General features: G+C 47.5%; 2 protein-coding genes across 30 annotated transcripts in view; one reads left to right on the top strand and one right to left on the bottom strand.

Annotated features, from left to right (window-relative positions):
* Positions 1 to 6,837, top strand: part of UBE2R2 (ubiquitin conjugating enzyme E2 R2) — a 100,529-nt gene extending 93,692 nt beyond the window's left edge. For 2 of the 3 annotated variants that reach the window (XM_034967320.4, XM_034967321.3), the window contains 2 exons: positions 799 to 933; positions 5,862 to 6,837. In XM_034967320.4, coding sequence (XP_034823211.1) covers positions 799 to 933; positions 5,862 to 6,081 — 355 coding nt within the window. In that variant the 3' untranslated portion in view covers positions 6,082 to 6,837. The remainder of the gene's footprint in view (positions 1 to 798; positions 934 to 5,861) is intronic. The other variant, XM_034967322.3, reaches the window with a different exon arrangement.
* A 3,692-nt stretch (positions 6,838 to 10,529) lies between these two features.
* Positions 10,530 to 20,333, bottom strand: part of UBAP2 (ubiquitin associated protein 2) — a 127,480-nt gene continuing 117,676 nt past the window's right edge. For 21 of the 27 annotated variants that reach the window (XM_063594439.1, XM_057303164.2, XM_063594441.1 and 18 more), the window contains 10 exons: positions 16,636 to 16,831; positions 15,828 to 15,919; positions 15,456 to 15,503; positions 13,049 to 13,127; positions 12,638 to 12,843; positions 12,222 to 12,321; positions 12,029 to 12,136; positions 11,809 to 11,876; positions 11,530 to 11,721; positions 10,530 to 11,442 (listed from right to left, as the gene is read on the bottom strand). In XM_063594439.1, the coding sequence (XP_063450509.1) occupies positions 11,347 to 11,442; positions 11,530 to 11,721; positions 11,809 to 11,876; positions 12,029 to 12,136; positions 12,222 to 12,321; positions 12,638 to 12,843; positions 13,049 to 13,127; positions 15,456 to 15,503; positions 15,828 to 15,919; positions 16,636 to 16,831 (1,185 nt within the window). In that variant the 3' untranslated portion in view covers positions 10,530 to 11,346. Of the gene's footprint in view, positions 11,443 to 11,529; positions 11,722 to 11,808; positions 11,877 to 12,028; positions 12,137 to 12,221; positions 12,322 to 12,637; positions 12,844 to 13,048; positions 13,128 to 15,455; positions 15,504 to 15,827; positions 15,920 to 16,635; positions 16,862 to 20,333 lie in introns of all 27 variants that reach the window. The other 6 variants (XM_055117306.3, XM_055117301.3, XM_055117302.3 and 3 more) reach the window with 1 other exon arrangement.

The following is a 20,333-nucleotide window of genomic DNA, read 5'->3' as shown; positions in this document are numbered from 1 at the left end:
GCCGGGCGTAGTGGCTCATGCCTGTAATTGTAGCACTTTGGGAGGTCGAGGAGGGCGGATCACCTGAGGTCAGGAGTTCAAGACCAGTCTGACCAACATGGAGAAACCCCATCTCTACTAAAAATACAAAATTAGCAGGGCGTGGTGGCAGGCGCCTGTAGTCCCAGCTACTCGGGAGGCTGAGGCAGGCAGGAGAATCGCTTGAACCTGGGATGTGGAGGTTGCGATCACACCATTGCACTCCAGCCTGGGGAACAAGAGTGAAACTCCATCTCAAAAAAAAAAAAAAAAAAAAAAACCTGGTTATATAGAATAGCATCATTTTTACCCGCTCCCACATCAAGATTGCCTTGAAACTAAATATTTTAAGCTTTTTCCCCCATGCCATTTAATTTGTAATTTTTAAAATAAACAGTATTTGAAAGCTTCTAAGACATCTGCTTTCTGTAGGTTGGAACATGTGACCAGTTGAAACAGGGCCTTCTATCAAGTTCATTTTTATGCTTTGTGCATTACCCTTATACTAGAATCACAGATTTCCTCTGCTTTGCCTGCCAGTTAGCAGCTTGTTTCTTAGTGCTGAAAAAAAATTTTTTTTATTTTTCTTAAATGCCTTTTATGAAAACTATCAATAAAAAATTTATATCTCTATTCCCCCAAGGTCTTAAATTTAATTGTATCAGAAAAATTTTAAGGGAGGGAGAATTTGAAATCTGATTGTACTATCTTAAAAAGCAGAATACTTTTAAATACTGTAAATATGGGTATTCATAGCTGATCCTTTTTTCCTGTTTCTAGGACTATCCTATTAAGTGTAATCTCACTGCTTAATGAGCCCAACACCTTCTCCCCAGCCAATGTCGATGCTTCAGTTATGTTCAGGAAATGGAGAGACAGTAAAGGAAAAGACAAAGAATATGCTGAAATTATTAGGTAAGGTTTTTTTTTTTTATTACCTCAAGTTATACAAAACCAAAATATATTCTGGAACCAAGAGTTTAAATCAAACTTAAATATCCTGTCCATTCCAGGATAAGTTTCCTCTATTAGATTTATAATGTGGGAAGAGAAGATTTCTGCCTGAGCCTAAAGAACTTTGCTGTTTACCGAGAGAACAGCCACTAGAAGATAAGGCAGTAGCAGACCTGATTTTCTAGGAACCAGAACTTCTAGGTTCTGGCCAGGCACGGTGGCTCATGCCTGTAATCCCAGCACTTTGGGAGGCTGAGGCAGGCGGATCACCTGAGGTCAGGAGTTCGAGACCAGCTGGCCAACATTGTGAAACCCTGTCTCTACTAAAAATACAAAAATTAGCCAGGTGTGGTGGTGCACACCTGTCATCCCAGCTACTCAGGAGGCTGAGGCAGGAGAATTGCTTGAACCCGGGAGTTGAATGTTGCAGTGAGCTGAGATCACACCACTGCACTCCAGCCTGGGTGACAGTGCGAGACTCCATCTCAAAAAAAAAAAAAAAAAAAAAAAAAAATTGAATAAATAAAGCCTTCCAGTTTATTGGCATTCCTGACCATAGCAGCAAGGATCGTTTGGAAATCCTCATTATCAGCAACACTAATGTATGGTATAACAGAGCCCTAGAATAAGATTCAGGGGACTTGGAATCTACTCATGGGACCATTTATCAGATAATTTTTGGGGTCTTTTACTTTCTCCTCTGTATAAAATGGAAAAAAGCTTAACCTTTAATCTCTTAGGACATCAGGTTCTTATAATAGTACCCAAGAAATTTGCAATAAATACAAACCCTACACTTCCCCTACCCTCCACCTCTTTTTTATTTGTTTCTAATTAATTTTTTTTTTCTTTTTGAGATGGAGTCTTACTCGGTCATCCAGGCCGGAGTGCAGTGGTGTGATCTCGGCTCACTGCAGCCTCTATCTCCTGGGTTCAAGCAATTCTCCTGCCTCAGCCTCCCGAGTAGCTGGGATTATAGGCGCCCACCACCATGCCCAGCTAATTTTTGGATTTTTAGTAGTGACAGGGTTTCACCATGTTGGCCAAGCTAGTCTCGAACTCCTGACCTCATGATCCACCCGCCTTGGCCTCCCAAAGTGCTGGAATTACAGGCGTTGCCACTGCACTCAGCCTCCTCCACCTGTTTTTAAAGAAACAGACATGGTCTTACTCTGTTGCCTGGGCTGGAGTGCAATGGTGTGATTACATGGTAACTTCAAATTCCCGGGCTCAGGCAGTCCTCCCACCTGGGCCTCCCAAGTAACTAAGACTATAGGCATGCACCACCACACCCAGCTAATTTCTATGATTATTTTTGTAGAGATGAGGTCTTGCTGTGTTGCCCAGCCTGGTCTTGAACTCTTGGCCTCAAGTGATCCTCCTGCCTCAGCCTCCCAAAGCTCTGGGATTATAGGTGTGAGCCACCGTGCCTGGCCTCCACCCCCCTTGATATTACATTTTTATTTCTTAAAATAGAGACCCCAAATACAGTTACAGCTTCCTCTGTGCATAGGAGTTGACTAAGCATTGGCATTTATACAAATAAGAATAAAATCTAGTTGGCTTGAGACCATGTGATATGAAAAAAGTTAAAACAATGCTGGGAAAGGACATGAGGTGACTGCTGAGTAATATAAAATCAGCAGTTCTAAGTTTTCTGCCCATTGGGATCACTTTTAAACTGTCCCTAAACAATAGCTGTCTTTTATGGGATTACAAGGACAGAGTTTGGGCATCTGTGTGTGTATATATATCTCACCTAGGTGACTGATGTGTACCAAACATTGAAGATAATTAGTAGAAATATTAAGATCCTACAGAAATTTAGAGGAGTGGGAGTGTACTAAGGATTGAAAGATCGGAAAGCTTAGGTATACATATTCCCAAGGTACTTCTATATATTTCTTAATTTGTTTAAGGGTCCGTTTATCTCATTCTATCTATTCCTTAATGACCTAGTACAGTACCTGACACTAAGCAACAGCTTTGTGTTAGGTACTCATTAAGGCATAGCCTGTCTCCTTAGGGAGCTCACTTTATTAGCATTTGAAAACAAATGACCATGTAGTATTATACCTATAGAAGCCTAAACAAGATACACTGGGAGAAATATATAATGTAATAGATTTCCTAGCAGAGATAATTCCTTATAACCAATACTTTTTCAGGTGAAAAAAGGGAAAACACCCATGTTTGCTAAAATACAGGAGTATAACAGCATGACATGTTAAGGGAATTACAAATGCTTGAGTGTAGATTCTGATGTGGGAAATATTAGAAAATTAAGCAAGAGAGGCACCAGTGTCTTCAAAGACATTGAAGTCATGATAAGAGTATGGTTCTTAATGTAAGAAGTGATGGGGTACCACTTAAGTATTTTTGGGAGGGAAGAGGTGATGCTATTTGAGTTCTGATAAAAGAATTGGCTGCCTGGTGTGGTAGCTCACACCTGTAATCCCAACATTTTGAGGCGGGTGGATCACCTGAGGTCAAGAGTTCGAGACCAACTTGGCCAACATGGTGAAATCCCGTCTCTACCAAAAAATATAAAAGTTAGTTTGGGCATAGTGGCACACACCTGTAATCCCAGCTACTCGGGAGGCTGAAGGCAAGAGAATTGCTTGAACCCGGGAGGCAGAGGTTGCAGTGAGCTGAGATCGCGCCACTGCACTCCAGCCTGGGAAACAAAGCAAGACACCGTCTCAAAAGAAAAAAAAAAAGACAGTCAGCTGGGCACAGTGGCTCACGCCAGTAATCCCAGGACTTTGGGAGGCCGAGGCGGGCAGATCGCTTGAGCCCAGGAGTTCGAGACAAGCCTGGGCAACATGGCAAAATACCATCTCTACAAAAAAATTAGCCAGGAGAGGTGGCTTATACCTGTAATCCCAGCTACTTGGGAGTCTGAGGTGGGAGGATTGCTTGAGCTCTGGAGCCAGAGGTTGCAATGAGCTGAGATTGCGTCACTGTACTCTAGCCTGGGTGACAGTGGGAGACCTTGTCTCAAAAAAAAAAAAAAAAAAATCAAATAGTTGGCCAGGGGACCAACATGGACTAAACTGAGGTAGTAGTAATGGGGATAAGGGGACAGATATAAAAATATTTAAGCTGTAAAGCAATAGGTCTTTGGAGTGAGATTTATTATTTTAAGAAGCAATGCTCATTTATTCAGAGAAGTAAAATGGGAGAAACTGTCCATAGAGGTAGAAAATGCATATGCAGTCTACCTCTGCATATGGAACATCAGGACAGAGGCTTCCAAAAGGCATTTGTTTATATAAGCCAAGAGCTGTCAGCATAAAGGGAGTGGTGGTTAAAATTATGGGAACAGAGATTATGTCCCAGGGAGAGTGCTGAGTGTGGAGATTGAAGCCCAGAAGCCTCAGGACCATCAATATTCAAAGCAAGGCAACAGAAGAAAAGCTTCAAGCACAACTAAGAGATTGACATTAGGAAGATCAGGAAAAGTGGTCTAGTCTTGATGACTCAAATTTTTATAATTGTTGAAGGAAACAATTTATTGTTCTGTTCATTCATACAATCAGTATTTATTGCACACCTCTTATGTGCCAGGCTATGTGCTAGGCACTGACTGGGGAAATGGGACTAAGAAAGACATTTACGCTCACATTCAAATATGTGGAGACAGAAGAGTGAGCAAGCAAAAAATACTAGATAGTGCTAAGTAGGATAATGTGAAAGAATGACTAGATGGCTGCTTTAAATTGGGTTGTCAGGCCAGGTCTTCTCTAAGGTGATATTTAAGCCTTAATATCTGAGGCCTTGATTCTGAGTGACAGGAAGGAGCCAGGCATGTGTGGGGCAGGGGAAGAGCATCTGGTCCAGACAGAAAAATCAACAAGGTGTGTCCGAGATGCCAAAAAAAGACCAGGGTGAATGTGTTGAAGGGCTGGAGAAAATACAAGAGTGGGTCATGTGGCCGGGTGCAGTGGCTCATGCCTGTAATCCCAACACTTTGGGAAGCCGAGGTGGGCAGATCATGAGGCCAGGAGTTCGAGACCAGCCTGGCCAACATGGTGAAACCCCATCTCTACTAAAAATACAAAATTTAGCCCGGTGGGGTGGCGGGAGCCTGTAATCTCAGCTACTTGGGAGGCTGAGGCAGGAGAATTGCTTGAACCTGGGAGATGGAGGTTGCAGTGGGCCGAGATCACGCCGCTACACTCCAGCCTGGGTGACAGAGCAAGACTCCGTCTTGGGTGGGGAAGAGTGGGTCGTGCAAGACACTGGAATCTGGCATAGGCATTTGAATTTTACTGTCAGTGAAAATTAAGAGGATAATTAAATTAATTGTTGGGGCACTTGAGTTTGGTGGTGAGGTGACTAGGCCAAAACCCTAGCCAATCCCCTAAGCACCCCACCCCACATTAAACCAGAGTGGCACGTTTTATTCACATATGCAACCTTTATGATCTAGCCCCAAGAAACTAGGAGGCGTATTAGCCCTTCTATTAGCTATTCTTATTCTGGCAGTTATCCCTGTGCTTCACACATGCAAACAACAAAGCATGACATTCCGCCCACTAAGTCAATACCTGTTCTGATTCTTAAGTCGCTGACCTATTGGCCCTTACATGAATCGGAGGACAGCCAGTTGACGAGGTGATTCTGGCTATAATTGATCCACTGCTTTAAACTCCCTTGATATTAACAGTGTATTTCCCCTCCTAAAAAGTCAAAGTTTACTTCAAAATTGTACCCAATGGGTTGAAAGCATTTGGTGTAGTACAGGGTATCTGTCAGATGCTTTCAGGCAGGTACTGAAGTTTGGAGAGCTGAGTCATAAGTAATATTGATTATTTAAGGCCAATTATAAATCTGTCTTAAAACAAGACTTACCGTAAACCATTTCTGTGTCACCCTCCCTTCAGGAAACAAGTTTCAGCCACTAAGGCCGAAGCAGAAAAGGATGGAGTGAAGGTCCCCACAACCCTGGCGGAATACTGCATCAAAACTAAAGTGCCTTCCAATGACAACAGCTCAGATTTGCTTTACGACGACTTGTATGATGACGACATTGATGATGAAGATGAGGAGGAGGAAGATGCCGACTGTTATGATGATGATGATTCTGGGAATGAGGAGTCGTGACGTGCTCCTTCAGTGCCCCTGTACTGCCCTGCCATCTCAGGCCAAAGGGAGGGGAGCAAGTGGGGACCTGGCCATGGCCCCTCAGCAAAAACCTATTCACAGCGGGTGGGGAAACACACACAGCTCCTGCTGACTCCCCTTATGGATCTCAGTTTGCTCCTTTTTATGGACCTTTAATGGAGAGAGAGTAACCCTCCACAGAATGTCTGAATTCTTGCATTCTTTACCCTTCCATCACTATATTGATTCTTTTTTTAAAAAACATCAACCCAAACTCCCGCCTCACTTCGTCTCTACAGAATGTTCACAGCAAAACACGTTTGGTCTGTTTTTAGATTCTTGAAGAATTCAATAGTCTTTCAAGATGTTTAATGTGTTTAAAGCTGGGAACCTGTTGGGAGTTCACAAGTGCTGCATATACTGGGTAGCAAAAGAAAATGGAAAAAAACCCACAAAACAAACTTAAAAAAAAAAAAAAGCAAATTTGCCAAGGTTTAGCTGCTCATTTACATTAGTGTGTGTGCATTCGTTCAGCCCCATGGTGGTGAATTCTGTTTCTTTCCTTTCCTAAGGCTGGGACATGGTGGGCGTCAGGGACTTTGTGCTAAGCCTGATGAAATGTGCTCCTTCAATCTCCATGAAACCATCGTAACATGGAGGCCTCAGCTGCTCTGAGGAGAGAAATCAGACTTTGTTTTTTGAAATCGATTGGGATCGAAAGCCTGAAATAAATATTCATACTTTACATAGAACTGAGCACTTGGTTGCTATTTATTTTAAAGGCAGGGTTATTTTTCCCCCCAGGGAGTGGGGCAAGTGGGGAAGTTGGGATGAGTGTGTGTGGGAGCAAAGAGTTAAAAATCACTATGCTAAGTTTGGTTGATGCTACTGGGGGGAAAAAGTTGAAACTACTGGTGACCACTGTTGGGAGAGGAAACATCTGTTTTATAGATTTAGCATGGCCTTCCCATCAAAAATACACTCTTACCATGACGTTTTGTTTTTGTTTTTTAAGTAGCCACTTTTAATTACTCAGTATTAATCCTAGGTGCATGTGTTAAGATTTCAGTTTTCATCGAGCTGCTTATACTGATAGTGAAAAACTTGGATGTGTGTGAGACGAGTTACCGCTTTCTTCATTGGATGTGATCTGGACTTTTTTTCTCCTTTCAACATTACTTAGGCTGTGGAGTGCAAGCAGAATTATGCATAGAAATTGTGGCAGGGCTGAGGGAGTTGACTGCAGGCAGTTTTTAGGCCAGATAAGGCTAGATCTTCCTGCGATGCACTCGCTGCAGCTTTTGATTTTCCAGATCTCAATCGTGTTGCTTCAATCAATATTGAGATCCAGCAGCCTTCACCATCCAGGAGACTTCAGAACTTGAAGGTAATTTTTGGTTGTTATGGGGGTGCACCAGATCATAGGAGGGCATTATTTGGAGGAAACCGCTATAATGTAAAATCAGATTTCAGAAGGAAAATGCAGCAAGGACTGACTGTAGTCCTATTTCAGACCCCTGGGCACTAGTGTCAACTCCTCCTTTGGCTCGTAACTCAGAACCAAAGGGCAGATTAGGGACAGGGGCAGGAGGGATCCTAGGATGGCCAGAGTAGGTGACGCTTACTTCCTTAGCTCCTCCTTCCATTCTGATCTCAGGGTTTTCACTCTTCAAACTCCCAAACACATGACTTCTTCCCAGCAGCCCTTCCCGGCCTCTAAAGTTTGGTCCCAGCAGCCCTTCCCAGCCTCTAAAGTTTGGTCTGGTATGAAATGGGACTGTTTAACAAGCAAGGCTCTTGGGGGACACTGTTGAGCCTGGTCCCAGAATCTGTGATCTCCACAGGGCCAGGGTTGCTACTTGCGCCCAGAATCTAGTGATTTTAGTCAGATCCATGGAACAGAGCAGCTTCGTAATACATTGTCAAGTTACCTGATTACAAACTCTCATAGATGTTGGAACTACCTTTTTACTCCCCATACTTTGTAAGTAATGCTTCCAGATTAACCTGCAAATCTTGTGGAGCCAAAGCCTCTCACAGTGCTGATTTACCTCCCCCAAAATGCCCCCAAACCCCCATGCAAGTTTACAGCCAGTAGCTTGGTCTTATTCTCTTGGAGCCCTAAAATTAAGCCTTTCATTCCCCTTTGCTAAAGCATCTCACTCCCAGGGCAGCCCCAGCACCCTGGCATTGTGGGAGGTGCTCTGCTGCACAGCTGTTCCATCAGGCCCTATTGGCCTCTGTTACACATTGACTCAGGGAGCCGGAGCGCCAAGTGGAGGTTGTACCTTTCAGCCCTTTGGGGTGTTAAGTGTCAAGGGCTGGGTTTGCCTCTGATGAGTACAATCAGTTCCAGAAGACTGGGTAAGTCTCTTGCTAGCAGGTGGACATTCTGGTATTTTAGACTGACTGAACGAAACCCAGAGGCTGGTTCCAGAGCTCTGTCCCTGAGAACACATCCCTGTGGAAAATACTTGAGTTTGTAATTTTTTTTCCCCCCTTCTGGGAGTGGAGGTCTCAGGCTCAATCCGGAACCATGTACGTACAGTTTTGCTTATTATTTGATGTGACATGAACTCAAAATCCTGCATTTTTAGATTCCTTTTAATTCTAATTGAGGCCTCACTAGATGCTCTTCAGTTCTGTGTATTTTGAGGCTGGGTGGAGAAAGTATATGATTCCGCTGTTGATTCTTTCAGTCTTCCCCCCTTCTCCTTTTATCAATCATTCCAGAGTTATTTTCTATTAGTCAAACTTTTTTGTAGAACCTTCTTTCCCTTACCCTGGCAAATTGCTTCTTTACTTGCTGGTTTCCTTACGTTTGGGGCACATGTTGTAAGAAACTGATTGGAAGGGGAAACGTGCAGCTCTCCACTGGAAAGGAACTCTCCACCCCTCCCATCCTGATAAAACAAACAAGGTTTACATTTACAACTAAAAGGATTCAGATGCAATTTTCAACTATTCTGAAACCAGCAGGACACACCTGACTTTAATAGTTTTAGCTGAAATTGTAGATGTTTTTCTTCAGTTTAACTTATGAGAAAAGATTATCTGACGGATTTTGTGTTGACTTCCCCTTTAGTGGTTTATTTTGTCTTTTTCTGCCCATCTGTCTACTAATAAAATGTGAAATAAAATACCTGTATTGCTACTTCCCCATGAAATGACCCTCTTCTTTTTTTACCTTGTGTTAAAGAAAACTAAAAGGTGGTCTCATTATCACTGTTAAGTTTGCAGATTACGCTGGGGCTCAGCTGAAAAATTAGACAAAAACCAAAACTGGGGAATCTGCCTTTCTAACTAACTCACCTCCCTGGTGTATCCCCAGTCCCTTCAAGCTCCTTATAGACGTAGCCATTTGTTAAACTTGATTCTGAAAACGGGAGCTGATACGAGTAGGTCAGTGAGGGATTGAGGGGTGCTCTGCTGCTTTCCTTAGGCAAACATTTTCACTGTCATTTGTTTTCCTAACTTACTTACTGCTGCTAATAGCAGGGATCAGGCAGATCACCCTATTTAATAAAAGTCCTAATTTTACTTGTAGACACTTACTTACCTTTTTTCTAGATAAGGTCCCAAGCTGTGGGTTAATAGGAGTATCGGTCCCATCTGATGACAGGACCATCGCTCTCAATTGTAGAGGCCAAAAGCAGAAAAAGTAGATTGTGACCCTAGGCTGGTTCTGACACAATCAACCAATCACCTGACTAGCCATTTTATTTCCTCCTTTAACCTGATCTGAAGCAGCGATTTAGGAGTGAAAAGAGAGGCTGTAGCACCTTGGGCAACACTTACTTCTAGGCCCTGAGCTTCCTGCCTGCTGGATTGGAGCACAGTTGTGGTTGGCCAACAGGAGATCTGCCTCCTTCCTATGGCCCTTGGTTACTCCCTGGCTTCTGACCTGACACAAGGTGAATGGTTGGTTGGGCTTTTCTGGAGCAGATATGTAGCCCCGGATCCACCAGCCTACCTCATGACACCCCAAAACTCACTAGTCACGTGTTCTACCATAGCTTTTGACTGCCAATCAAGATTATGTTCAGTTGATGACAAGCGAAAGACAGGTATACCTGTTCATACTTACTCTCCCTTAAGGCCTAGAACCCTGCTCTCAGTTCTTGGCTTTGCTTCAGATTGATTGTAAAAGTCCACTGAGATTTGGAAAAGAAATTACCCTGCCCTGGTATCCAGTGGACAGGGCTCTGTGGGACACTGCCCTATCCCTAAGTCAACTTTGATCAACATGGCCTGGGCCCTGTAAGGAGGTTTAGCTGTCCTTACAGCCATTGTGATTTGGGCCAAGAGGGTCCAGTAAAAAGGAAAACCATTTCAAGCCTTTATAGCCTGTGTCAGAAGACTATGACCATGTGGGATCTCCTTTAGCCCTGTGAAGTCCAAGATTTCTGCCCTGAGCTGCCCTTCAGTCACACCACACAGAGACCATGCATGCTCTCAGAACTTTATTAGGTGGGGATTGGGCAAGAGAAAACCCCTGAAACAGTTGCCCACATGGTTCAGGACAACTAGAATGGAGATGTGTTGCTTGGAGATACCTTAGATTTTTAAAGGGGAGCTGACTGGCTGAATAACTCAGATTATTTTTTTTTTTTCATGGTCAGCCAGTCTCTAGTAAGTCTCTAGGGACATGACCAGACCAGAAGCCCCTGTTCTATATGAAGACAAACAGGTGGCCATACTTGTGTTGGGTGGAGGGATACCGCTGCTATTCCCAGATCCAAGATTTGGTGGAAGGAGACCATGACAGATGACAAACGGAACAGTTTCTCAAAAAACAGAGGTATGAAGTAATTACACAGGAAAGAAAACAATTTCCAAAGGAGTGAGACAAGTCGTGATTCTTCATTGGTACCTGACCCCTATACCCAAACAGCCTTGAACCAGCCCTTCCAGAGACTGCCCCTAGTGGCCCACTGGGCAGTGCAGGCTGTGAAGAAGACCTGAAGGCAGATGGGGTGGGGGTGCTTATTTTGCTACAGTGGAGAAGGGGCTTGAATGGGGAGGGCAGACCTGGCTAACATCTGCCGCCGTCCCCCAACTCCCCCCCAGACTTCTATCACATTTACAAATACATACATAAATACATTACATACAGTAGCCAGTCTGGGAGGCAGACTCCCCACAGAGGCATGGCTGACACATGTCGGGAATTCTAGGAAAGGGCACTGGGCTCCCAAATACGTGCTCGTGTGTTCTCTCCTGCCCAGGATAAGCCTTGCCCCAGCCCACCCCTCTCTTCTGGGTTTAGTTTGTCCAGTATGGAGAGTTGCCGTAGGCAGGTTTGGAGGCTTGAGACTTGGGCTGCAGGGAGCTGGGCTGGCTGCGCTGACCCGAGCCACTCTGAGGAAGAGGAGAAGGGAAGGCTGTCAAGGCTGGAGCAGAACCCCTGGCCCAGAGCAGGGTGGCTGCCTCCATCACTGTACTCACCTGTGCATCCTGCGGAAGGTGGTGGTGCAGCAGCTGTGAGTGGGGCTGCTGGTGGGCTGGCAAGATGTGCAGGAATGGTGGGGGTGCATAGCCAGGGGCCGCTCCCGGGGCCAGGGGCCCAGTGGAGCCCAAGGCCGAGGGCAGGCTGAAAGGTGGAGGCGTCCCTGCATGAAATCCCTGCTTGTCAAAAGTCTACAGGACAAAGAAGACAATGGTGAAGGTCAGGTTGGGCTGTAACCTCTCAAAAACCTATACACCCAACCCACCTTTGTCCCTCACCTGTGTCTTATTGTAGACAGAACCAGTCATATCAGGTACACCAGTGGTGCTTGAAGACACTGATACTCCTAGGAGGAAAAGCAGTTGTTCCCCACAGCAGTTGTTCCCAGCTCCAGGCTCCCCACCTCCAGGATCACTCAGGGGTTGCCCTGCCTGACAGGGGATCAGGCAGGAGCCCACCACTCCAGGCCTTATCCTGGAAAGGAGAGGTAAACACTACCTTTGCCAGGCCCAGAACCTGCAGACTTGTTTGGTGCCTGCGATGATCCAGCATAGCCACCTTTGGAGTAGTCTCCTGCTGCTGTCCCCTGGGTCAGGTCGTCATAACCTAGCGTGGCAGGGTACAAGAGGCAAGTGTGAGCCAGGCAAGCCTGTCTAACCCCATGTGTCTCTGTCTGGGAAGTACCCCTCACCTGTACTGTAGCCGTGCTGGCCATAACCACTGGCCTGCTGGAAGGGAGGTGTGGGAGTGCTGAGGTTCACCCCATGTTGCTTGGCTGAGGCTGGAGGGACCTGGGGGGGCAAGCAGATGAGGTATTAGTGTGGGAAGAGGCAAGCTGAGGCTGGTCAGGTACCCCTGCCAGAGCCTAAGGCAGCAGGTGACATACCCACAACCACAGGGGACCTGTGTTTTCATTAGTGCAACACATGCTGGATCTAAACACAGCAGGGGAAAAGTGACCTTGTCCCCAGCCTGAACAGTTTCTGAAGACCAGATAAGACGGAGTGGAATCACAACCCTCCCTCCCTGCTGTAAGATAGGTCCCAGGTTTCCACCTGCCAGCAACCCAAGGCCAGGAGACACAGTCACACCCGCTGAAATACTCACAAACATGGTGGGGCCATACTGGAAGGCACTGGGCATGCCTGTGTAGTAGGGAAGACCAGTGTAGCTATAGCCAGGTGGCAGTGCAGGGTTCAGGAAGGGCTGCTGGGCTGTGTGGTGGGTCTGTGATTGGCTCTGCTGTGGCTGAGCTGGTGTGGTAGCGGGTGCAGGGGATGCAGAGTCCCCACGGCCAAACTTTGTGACATCACCTAGGAAAGAGCACTGACTCCAGCCACTGCCCTTCCTCCAACCAGAGAAAGGCCACACTGGCTTCTGCAAACAGGAACAGGTCTGGCTGCCAGCTCAGCACAGGCTACTAAGAGGCCTCTCTCAGCTTGCTGTTGCTGCTTCCCAGCTCCTGGAGTTCGCGCTAGGCCGGCCCCGGGCTACTCCTCATCCATTGAGCAAACTCACCTGGATATGGATTATTAGCTAGGCTCCCATCTCGGCTGGCAAGCGCTGTGGGTGCAGCAAAGGGAATTCCATAGTAGTCCTAGGAGAGACCAGGGAGGTTTGATCAGCGACTGGCCCTGCTTGACTCCCAGGAGAGCAGAACCAGCACATGTAGGTGGTGACGCCACACTCCTGAAACAGACTCCATGCCTGAGAGCCAGCAGTCCCAGGGAACGCCAAGTAAATGGTGCCCCTCGGAAGAGTGTGCAACTAGGCGGCCTGCCTAACACATAAGCACACAGACCGGCCAACCCTGCAGCTTCACCAGGCAGAGCTGCTGGAGACCAAGCCTCACACATCCATTTGACACCACAGGCAGATGCTTGTGTGAATGCCTCGGGCTGAACCAACTTCGCTGGCTTTTCTGTGTGAGAGACTAGAGCAGCTAGGAAAGCTGACTAAACAGAGCAGACCCGAAAAAGGAGGCAACAGAAGTGCAGGGGCCTGAAAGGTTTAAGGGGGGACAGGGGGCAGTGCCAGGTAGGCACGGGAATAAGCAGGACCCCAGGTGAAGCCCAGAACTGGCCTGTCACCACCTATACTGCTCTCAAAACACTGACATGGCCTAGGACAAGCTTGTCCAACCCACGGCCCATGACAGCTTTGAATGTGGCCCAACACAAATTCGTCTTTCTTAAAACATGAAATTTGTTTGCAATTTTTTTAAGCTCATCAGCTATCTTTAATGTTAGTGTATTTTATGTGTGGCCCAAGACAATTATTCTTTCAATGTGGCCCAAGGAAGCCAAAACATTGGACACCCCTGGCCCAGGACTTGGGGGAAGTATGGCAGATACAACAAAGAGTGGAGACAGAGACGGCAAAACACAGTGGAGCTTCGTGGAGGAGGGGAGGTCTGACCTGACCCTCACTCACCATCCAGGGCCTCGCACTCCTGGACACACCTGGCCCCCTGAGGAAAGGCAAAGCCCTTGGGCTGTGCCCGATCCCAGAAAGGAGCCATCCTGGCTGGGAATGGCACTCACACCCTCCAGGAAACCTCCCGGAAACCCATAGCAGCCTAGAACCCCCGGAAGAGGCAGAGCTGGGAACACACTGCACAACTGAGGACGGGAGCAGAGAAAGCCCAGAAGGGGGAGCACTTTCACAGAACACGAGAAATCTCCAGGCAGGAACTAGGCTCACAAGCAGCAGAGGTGAACAAACAACCCAAGGGATAGAAAGAGCAACATATCTCAAAAGGTGGGCTCCAGAGGGTGTTTTCTCTAAGGCACAAAGTGATAAAAGCCAAAAGAGTGCTGTGAATAAGTGTGGAGACCACGGAGAGCCCCTGAAGCAGAATGAATCCCGGGGCTCAGCACCACCTCCTGCAGTTTGGGCCTTTGGCCGGCAGATTAAAGGGCTGCTGGTTTGCACAGTGGGGAGAAGCCGCTCGGCTCCCAGGCTAGGCCTCTGCTTCTGGAAATACGGCCAGCCAGTGGAAAGGGCTACTCTTCTGAAACAAGAGCAGCTCCGTCAGCTCTTTGTGGTGCAGCAGAGAAGGGGGCAACACCCACGGGGAAGAAGGCATCACTGCACAAGGGAGAAAGCCTCTTCCTCCAGCAACAGGAAAGACTGTATCCAGCAGAGGTGGTGTCCAAACTGCCTGCAACTCTCTGACAAGTGCCCTGGGAAATGGCAGAGCAAGAAGACAGTGGCTCCCAGGAGGAAGTCCTGCCCATGGGCAGGGCAAGGAGCGGGCCTATTCCCCTCTGTCCCCACAGTTCTGTTCATGTGGCTATCCCAGGAAAGGCCCACACTGCATTCTGGCACCAACGGTCAGAAGAAAGAGGCAACCCTGGTCTCAGAGTAAGGCTGCAACCACCAGGGACGCCCCAGGGCAGGCATTCTCACAAATCTAGATGGGAGGCCAGACCCAAAAGAGACCTTAAAGACCATCAGCTCAAGCCACTCACTCAGCTGATTGCAGAAGAGCAGTCACTGGCCATCTCAGACCAAAGACACTATATGGTATTCTGAGGAAGAGGAAGACAGTATAAAACTCCAGGGCCAAGTAAGCAACCTCCATGTCTTGTGTCATATGGTTTTTCTTTTTAAAAAAGAGAGAGAAAACAAGATGGAGGAGGGAAGATAAGGACCAACATTTAACAGGGGACATGGCCTACCAGGGCCCCAGGTCCCAAAGGCCTTCATGTTTCCCAGGGATGAGCACTGGATACTCTGTGCTAAAGCTATGGTCACGCCTGGCACAACCGCCAGATGAAAACAGCTTTCTCAGTAGTGGTGCTGAGAGGTTCCTCAGGCAGAGGATCCTAAGGGCCAGAGAGTGTGGCAGCCAAGACCATAAGAGGGGGGACATGTAAAAGATTATGAACCCTCTGCTCCGACCAGTCCATACCCCACTCACCACTGGCAGCCGTGACTGCAGCATCTGAAGCTCGTCATAGCCATAGATCTGTGTGAGAACCAGAAAGTATATTTTAGGAACCACATACCACACCCTGGGAAGCCCAGGTCCATCTAGGAGTCAAAACAAGGTTGGGGGGCTCTAACACACCCGGGAATGGGATCTGGATCAGCTGTTACGGGAACAGATCCTGCCTTCACGGAGTCTAGATGGGAGAAGACCACCAGGGCTCAGTGGGGCAGAGACGGGGGTGCTCAGGGATGGAAGGGCAGCTCAAGGTGGGCAACCCGGGCCCAACGCCAGGTTCCTGCCAGGTGCCAGCCCCCGAGGCCAGGGGAGCTGGGCAGGCCAGGAGTTCCGCCATACACTCACCGGGTAGGCAGGAAGCAGTCCTCCGGGACCTACGAGGTACTGGTTGTGCAGCAGGGGAGGCACCCCCTGAGGTAAGTTTGGGGGTGCTTTGCCTGTACAGAGGGAAAAATCAAATGGAGTGAAGTGGTCACCACAAAGAGTGAGAGTCCTCAGCTGCTTCAGGAGGAGGCACAGTCACTGAGCTACCCCAGATGGGTTCAAAGAAGGGCAGTGGCTGAATGAGGCAGAGGGACATTCTATAAAGCAGTGAAGGGGAGACAGAAAGCCCGGCCACCACACTGAGGTTGTTTCAACGTCAGAGAGTTCTGGGCCCAGACAAAAGCAGCCCCTTTCCCCCAATCCCTAAGGTCCCACTGCACTGAGCAAAGAGAAATATAAAAAGAATCTGCCTCCTCCAAAGAGGGCAAGGAAGCCATGCAGTGCCAGGAGAGGGACAGGCTGAGTTGGAAGTCGGTTTTAGCAGCGACCATCAAATCATAGTCTGCTGGGCCTACAGACAGCCTAGGTCTGCAGTCGTGGAGCCCACCATAAGTCATCCCTGGCCCCTCCAAGTCACAATGTCAACTCGGCTCCAGGAAAGAACAAAGAGGAAAGACTGAAAAGCTAGAAGCACGCAGAGGCCAGGAATCCTGCAAGGAAGAATTCATCCCCATCAGGGGTGGGGAGATCGGGCCTCAAGGTCAGTGGAACACACAGCGCACTCGGCGGGCCTGAGACTCTCCTGACACCTGCACTGCCTTCCTGGGACACCAAGCAGGCACCTTTGAGGGGCTCAGGGGTGGGCAGGAAAGGCCTCTGGAGCAAATACCTGAGGTCACCAAGGGCGCGGCCCTGCTACTGCTGCTGGATGCACTCGCGGGGGTCCCACCCAGACAGAGGCTGTTCGCGGTGTTCATGCTACTGGACAGGCTGACACCTGAGGATGCGGAACTTGAGACGGAGGTCGCTGCCGTGGAGAAGGTGGCTGAGGACTGGTGGGAAGAGGCGCTCTCCACACTGGCATGCTGGCAAAAGAAAAGCCAGGACACATGGATCTGGAGGCAGAGGAGGAGGGTGCTGGGGAGAGCCTGGCCTGGCGCTTGGGCCCACAGTCTCAAGGCTGAGCAGGCAGGCAATGATGTAACCACCCAGGCTCCCTTAAGGTGAGAGGCTCTGTGCTCAGTGCTCACTGCGGCCCCTCACATAGCAGCTGGTTCCAGCCATCAGGATACAATACATAAACTGAACATCAAAACTATTAACATTAAGCTTTAATGACCACAACTCTCTGTAAAAATCCTTCAAGTTGCTCATGCATTGGCATCCAAAATGAGGGCATAGAAATCCCAAGATAACTTCGGATCATAAATGAACACAGACTATCTGAATATGGGACAAGTACCTACCTCAGAGCAAAGCAAACAGTCTGAGAAGAGGCGAGCACAGGCCACAGGAAGCCCAGCGCAAGTCTCAATCTTTTGGAGATTTCCCTTCTATTGGGATTCTCAGCCACTGTGGTCTGGAAACAACAGGAGGCTGAGAGAGGCCTTTGCTCCAAAACCTGGTGACACCTTTCAGTCCACCAATGCCTCACCAGTGCCCACCTAAAAGGGCATGGCCTGCCACTTATACCTGTTTGACAAGGTACCCCTGGGAAGAAAGAGTGAACCAGCGGATGCTCCATCAGCCCCGAGTCCCAGAAGCCCTGCCCAGCTGCCCAACCCTAGCAACAGGGTCCTATGAAGAACTTCAAGCTCCGAGCAGGTAGGTGGGAGGCACACCTAGGTGGACAAGGCAAGTCTCAAAAAAGGGAAGAAAAGCTCTGTAAGAGGGAGACCAGTCTCCAAACCAGGACATAGAAAGCAGCATATAAACTCGTAGAAGAAAAGCCAAAGAACGGGAAGGGCCCAGGAGAAGGACCCAACCTGCCTCCGCAGACTAACTCTCCGCCGCCATCCCATGCCCACAGGTCACTACCCGCCTGGGCACTGGCTTTAAGGAGCTAACATCCAGAACAGATTCACCAAGGTAAAGACAGCCAAAAACATGGTTTCCTGGGGCTCCAAGGCGTCTTGTTCCTTCAGCACAGATAGGCAGGACCAGGCCGGAGAGAGCCCCACCAGGAGCGGGCCAAAGGATGCACTGGCCTGCCCACCATCTAGGTTCTCGCTAAGGAGGCAGACTCCCCACCAACTGCCACAGAAATCTGGAGCAGCTCTGACCAGTGCTCGCAAGTGTACTTGGATATATACAACCTTTTAATCTCGGAAGGAAAAATGAACATTCTCCATCGCTAAGAGATGCTCACTAGGGAACTAGGTCCTGACTTGCTGAAAGGGACTCAAGAGTCATCTGGCAAGTCTCTTCTCCCTTAGCTGCCTGACAGGGTTCCTCTGTCTCTGGCCCTCATCTTCCAGAACTGGGAGTACATCAACCTGCTGAATTAAAAAGTCAACACTAATTTTCAAGGCTTCGCTCAGTCCATCCAATGGGCCCTATGCAGTCAACTCCCCAGGACGGGCCCAGAGAAGTAAAGGCAGGAGAAGATGCTGAGATTTCCTTTATGTATTGATGGAGAGTGGTAAAGATATAACTACAAGAAAATGGAAGAAAATACACAGATCTATGTAAAAAAAAATCATAAACAGCAAACTTAGGGAAAAATACCTGTACTTCCCATCACGAAGGGCTCCCTAATATAGAAATAGAGACCAAAGACCTGACAAAAAAAGGAACCAAGAATATAAATAGCTCACATAGGCCGGGCACGGTGGCTCACGCCTGTAATCCCAGCACTTTGGGAGGCCGAGGCAGGTGGATCACCTGAGATCAGGAGTTTGAGACCAGCCTGGTCAACACGGTGAAATCCTGCCTCTATTAAAATAATAAAAATATTAGCTGGGCCTGGTGGCGTGTGCCTGTAATCCCAGCTACTAGGGAGGCTGAGGCAGGAGAATTGCTTGAACCTGGGAGGTGGAGGTTGCACTAAGCTGAGATCATGCCATTGCACTCCAGCCTGGGCCACAAGAGTAAAACTCTGTCTCAGAAAAATAATAAGAAATAAATAAATAAAATAAAAATTAAAAACTCACATAAAGGAAATCAAATGGTTTTCAAATATATAAAAAAAAGGATGTACAACCTCATTAAAAACTAGACTGATGGGCCATTTTTCTGCTAACATATTAAGAAAATACAAATGTTTAATAACACCATTTTGAGGACGCCATGGTGTAATAGGATATTTCATTCACTGCCAGTGGGAGGTAAACAGGGTTGAATCACTATGCGGGGCAATCTGCAGATGTGTATAAAATCATAAATGCCTTGCTGTTCCACATCACGGACTGACCCGCTACATACAGCTATACACATGAAACAACATATGTAGGTTATCAAATGCAACATTCTCTGTGGTATCAAGACTGAAAACGACCCTAAATGGACGGCTGCTTAAATAACCTTAAATAACATCATAAAGCAGAACTGTGGGGAAACAACAACAACAACAACAAAAAACCCTTAAGTTTCAACATGGAAACATCAAGATACACTTGTGGGGATACACAAGTGGGGAAAAAAAAGTTGAAGGACACTGTACATAAAATACTCTCATTTATGTAACAAGAGAAAAAGAATAAAAAGGGCAGATGATGGCCGGGCGCGGTGGTTCACGCCTGTAATCCCACCACTTTGGGAGGCCAAGGCGGGTGGATTACGAGGTCAGGAGTTTGAGACCAGCCTGACCAACATAGTGAAATCCCGTCTCTACTAAAAATACAAAAATTATCCGGGCATGGTGGTATGCGCCTGTAACCCCAGCTACTCAGGAGACTGAGGCAGGAGGATCGCTTGAACCCAGGAAGTGGAGGTTGCAGTGAGCTGAGATTGTGCCATTGCACTCCAGCCTAGGCGACAGAGTGAGACTGCATCTCAAAAAAAAAAAAAAAAGCGGATGATAATGGGGAAATGACTACGTGTATGCACTGCGTGTGTTGACTTTTATTTATTAAAAGGATGGAGAAAATGTAAGGGTAGAGCCAAGTAGATGAGAGACAGAAAAACTTTTCATTGTCTATCTTTCCATAACTTTTCAGATGAAATATTATGAACAAACAGTTGACCCCTGAACAACACAGGCTTGAAATGCATGGGTCCACTTACAGGCAGATTTCTTTTTCAACCCGATGCACGCATACATAATTTGAAAACACCCATATTTGCAAGGCTGACTTTTCCTATAGGTGGGTTCCACAGGGGCAACTGTGGGACTTGAGAATGTGCAGATTTTGGTGTATGCAGTGGTCCTGGAATGAATCCCCTGCATATATGGAGGGACAACTGTATTAGCAATGTCACAGTTCTGTCATGCTGACAAAGTATGGGACCCACTGGATGAGACGATTCTGGCTGTGGCAGGCTGGAATACATGATCTGGAGGTTTTTTTTGAGGAGATGGAGAGTGCAGCTCCCCATGAGTGCAGGAGCACTGGGTTCCCAGGCAGCAGTGGCACGGACACAGAGGAC

Source organism: Pan paniscus, chromosome 11 (genome assembly GCF_029289425.2).
Source record: "Pan paniscus chromosome 11, NHGRI_mPanPan1-v2.0_pri, whole genome shotgun sequence".
In the NCBI taxonomy this organism is placed as follows: domain Eukaryota; kingdom Metazoa; phylum Chordata; class Mammalia; order Primates; family Hominidae; genus Pan; species Pan paniscus.
The sequence above is the reverse complement of the archived record's forward strand: the minus strand, read 5'-3'. Positions and strand labels throughout refer to the sequence as shown.